The sequence below is a fragment of the Fukomys damarensis genome, unplaced genomic scaffold, assembly GCF_012274545.1.
Source record: "Fukomys damarensis isolate Sample0158 unplaced genomic scaffold, DMR_v1.0_HiC HiC_scaffold_23, whole genome shotgun sequence".
Taxonomy (NCBI): Eukaryota; Metazoa; Chordata; class Mammalia; order Rodentia; family Bathyergidae; genus Fukomys; species Fukomys damarensis.
The window spans coordinates 47250803-47254946 of record NW_022900935.1 but is presented as its reverse complement, the minus strand read 5'-3'; the positions used below and the strand labels follow the sequence as shown (position 1 = coordinate 47254946).

The window sequence follows — 4144 nt, the reverse complement described above, 5'->3', positions numbered from 1 at the left end:
TAATTTTTTTTTTTTTTTTTTTTTTTGGTACCGGAGATCAAGTTTTGGTTCTTGCGCTTAAGAGGTAGGTGGCGGCGGAATCACTGAGCTAAGTCCCCAGCTCCCATTTCAGTGAGTTTTGACAAAAGCTACTAGCTGTATAACACACTCCTTTCAAATTGTAGGCCATTTGTATTGCCTCTGAGAGATCCAATGCCACTTCCTAGTCACACTATCCATCACCCCAGGCAACCACTATTCTGATTTATCTCACTATAAATCAGCTTTGCCTGTTATTGAACTTTGCATAACTATATTCATACTAGTGTTTTGTCTGTGGCTTCTTCCTCTAATATTTTTAAGGTTCATTCATGTTACGTGTTTGGTTACATGTGGTAATTAGGTCTTCTATTGCCAAGGAATATTCCATTATGCAGATATGTCATAATTTGTTCATCTATCCTCTGGCTGATAGATACTTGGGTTGTTTCCAGTTTTTAAATATCATGTAGTTTTTGTTTTTGTTTTTTTGAAGCTTTATTACCAGCTTTAGCTTTTATGTTTAATCCTATGATCCATCTCAAATTAATTTTATATATAATATGAAATCAAGGGCCACTTTTACACTATCAGCTACATGTATTTGTGTTTAATGCATACATGATAATTTATTACATAGCTAGCAGTTCCAGCACTATTTGGAAAAAGATTTTTCTCTCCCCTTGGCATTGCTGTGGTACCTTGCTCATAGGAGAGCAAGTCTGTTTCTGGCAGATGTTGCTTTCTACATGAGCAGGACCAAGAGATTGTCCATTAGTGAAGCTTCCGTTTTGTATCACCTATGGCCAAGCAGGTTGATCTTTGTTTTTCTTTATCTTCTCATCTGCCCCAGGGGACTCAAAAGAAGATCCTTGACATTGCCAACATGCTGGGCTTGTCCAACACAGTGATGCGCCTCATTGAAAAGCGGGCTTTCCAGGACAAGTACTTCATGATCGGCGGGATGCTCCTCACATGTGTGGTCATGTTCCTTGTGGTGCAGTACCTGACATGAGCCAGCCGTGCCTGGTTGCTGGACAACATTCCCACTGAATGAGAGTGTGTGAGTGTATGCGTGCATGAGAGAGAAGAGGGCTGTGCAGAGGCCGCCTTTTGAAAGGTATGCCCGCCTTAACTGTGAAGACCACTCAGGACTGTCATTGTGATCCAGTTTTAAACCTGTTTTCTGTTACATCTTCGAAGGAAAGCTAGTGCCACCAAGATACATAGTCCTTAGGAAATGAAAAATGTCTCTGTTTTCTTTTTCACTCTTGCTGGCGAAGGAAGGGATGGCTTTAGTGGCCGTGTCAACATTCTGGAAGGTTGCTACAGTGAGCCTTGTGTGTGGGACTATCCACACTGTTCATGCACTGTCATCATCTGGCCTTGGTGGCTTCTAGTGGATAACCAGGAGTACAAGGACGGGGAGAGGAGAGAAGCCTTCCTCCCTTGTACCCATTATAGGTTGATTCATATGCTCTTGCTTCTTGCCGCCCTCTCCACCCCACCTCCCCAAAACGACATGTAGATGACTAACTGCTGACACTCGTCATCCTTCCCTGGAAGCAGCTACCCAGGGGAAACAGAAGCAGGGACGCTATTGCTGATAACGTGTAAGCTTTTCCATACTACAATTGCTGGGTGTTTGTCCTTCCTGAAGTGAGGCCAGAGTAGTTCCCTGGGAGTGTTCAGTCTGACGACTAAAGGCCTGAGTTACCTATTTTCTTTCCCAGTTGTTAGTAAAATGGTTGATTCTTAGGTTTAGATGCATCTGTGGCACCTATGCGCAGGCCTTGGTGGACCTTTGTCCCTTAGAGTGTAGCCATGAGCAAAAGTTAGCAATTTGTCAGTTACAATTTCATCTCTAATTTTAACAGCTCTAATTCTTGTCTTTCTTCTCTCATTTGAAATATATTAGCAACTGCCAGCCAAGCTCCTAGTCTGCCCAGCCAGATTAGGGCACCCTGCAGATGTTCTAGGTGGTGTGTATGTCCTTGTGAGAAGGTTTTTAGGGACCAAGATCTTGTTTATTTTCTGCTCAGCCCTGGGTCAAGGCTGTACCAATCAATACCCTATGTATTGTGGAGTTTGCTACAAAGTGAGTCAGTCTTGAAGTCCATTGAATGTGATTAATCAATGAAAGTACTAGCAAGACCTGGTTATTTGTTCAGCTGTCAAGGGCCCTGCCTCCCTACTAACCCTAGCCGTGGTAGACTCAGGACAAAACAAAGTAACACTCAAAGTTCCCCAGAAGGACTGAAAACCTGTCAGTATTAACCTTACCTTTGGTTGTCTTTCTCCATTTACTTCCTATGTTTTATTCCTTTTTGTTTGAACTTTCTTCCTCTTTACTGTATGTATTCCAGTCTACCTCCCTCTCTGTACCAATATTTGTCTCTTCAGGCACATCTGTGGCATAGTTCCTTCCCCCTTTGGTGAATTTTTTTTTCTTTGTAACAGGTTTTTTAAATGAGTCTTACACTTCTGCTCAGATAGGATATCTGTTGCTCCTATTCTGGTCCAAACAAGAACCCTAGATTTCCAAGAAGGAAGACTGGCCTTTTTAAAAAATGATCAACAACGCTACTGAATGAAAAACAGTGGTCTAGTGTGAGGGATTGCAACACCTTCACAACTAGATCTGACTTTGAGAGGACACCACTTGAAATTTTCATTTCACCTAATGGAGGTCATGGAAGGCTGAAAAATGGATTTTTAGACTGCACAGAATTGGCTGTCCTGTTCCCTGGCAACTTGAGAATCCTGTCACACAATGCTTTGGAGGAAAGTGTACCAGTCATAGCTGAGACATTGGACTTGAACTCTGGGAGTAGAATCCTCTCCAACCACCTGCCCTTTGGCTCATAGTACACCTTTTGGTAGTGTATGCCAGTATGTTTCCATGCTTGCCTTCATAGTGATTGTTGGACTTGAACCTTCATGCTGCCTCTTCAAAGCCAGTTCTCCCTACTTTGAAATAAAACCTGTGGGTCTTTATTGCCTGGGGCTAGGGAACAAAAGCCAGTGCATCTGGAAACCCACAGATACTGAGACGGTCCTTCACTTTTGCATCCACTACTCTGAGAAGCAGTGGCTGTTCAGCGCAGCTATTTCCAGAGTGTAGGCAAGGATCCTAGGCGAGGGGAGGAGGGCCCTCTAGTGGAAAGGGCTGAGTTCTTAGGTGGAACTGGCTGAAACCCACAGGTAGCCTCTGCCATCTACTACAAGAGGTGGCATGCTTGTGTTTTGAAACATGAGCTGTGAGGAGGAACCTGGAATATATTTATTATGGGGATGTGTATTCCAGGTGTGTCCACTTTAAGAAAAGCCAAACTTAAGGAGAGTTTTGATTTTATAGAAAGTTCCACTGCTGAGTTTTCCTGAAGCCCCTTGATGGTTTGAATTTCAGTAGATTTTACTTGCAAATTTGAATTTACACTTAATGTTTTTGGAATATCAGCTGAATAAAATTGAGATTTATTTTATTTAGAAAATTATATTTTGTAAAAGCATTATTCATTGTTACGACTAATGACCCCTTTGTGTGTTTCCAGGCCAGAGACTCAAACACTGCTCTGTGATTAGGGATGGGGCCAGCTGTCTAAGAGGCAGCTGGGAAACTTTAAAACACAAATTTCTGAGATATATCCAAAACTTTCTGAACTAGAACACTTTTTAAAGTCTGACACACACGTGTGTTTTGGAACCACTGTCTCATAGGCTTTTGTCCTAATCAGAGATGATAGAATTTAACAGTATATGCTGAACTAGCTCAGTATGTGTGAGAGCAAGACCTGTCAAGTTCATTAAGTCCCTGACTTAGAAACATTCAAGTTTCACAAGTGTAGCATATGAGACTTACTTTGTTGGATATGAACAAATCCGATTTATAAACGTTCTTCCAAAATAGCTTGTTCATAAGTCAGGGACTTACTGTAGTCTTATTTACTGATTTTTGGTACTAGGGATCAAGCTCAGTATCTTGCATCTGCGAGACAGTGCCACTGAGCTAAATCCCCAGCCCTGTAGTCTTATTTATAGCCTGCCGTATTTCAGAAAAGAATTGAGAAGGCATATTGAAAGGAACGAGGCTTGGGGGGTTAGCTCAGTAGTAGAGCACTTGTGT

At 42.1% G+C, this 4144-nt stretch overlaps 1 protein-coding gene across 3 annotated transcripts in view; it reads left to right on the top strand.

Annotated features, from left to right (window-relative positions):
- The window catches only part of Gosr2 (golgi SNAP receptor complex member 2), a 20670-nt gene extending 17772 nt beyond the window's left edge, over positions 1-2898 (top strand). For all 3 annotated transcript variants that reach the window (XM_010637445.2, XM_010637444.2, XM_019209484.2), the window contains exon 6: positions 872-2898. In XM_010637445.2, coding sequence (XP_010635747.1) covers positions 872-1033 — 162 coding nt within the window. In that variant the 3' untranslated portion in view covers positions 1034-2898. The remainder of the gene's footprint in view (positions 1-871) is intronic.
- Positions 2899-4144: the final 1246 nt, after the last annotated feature.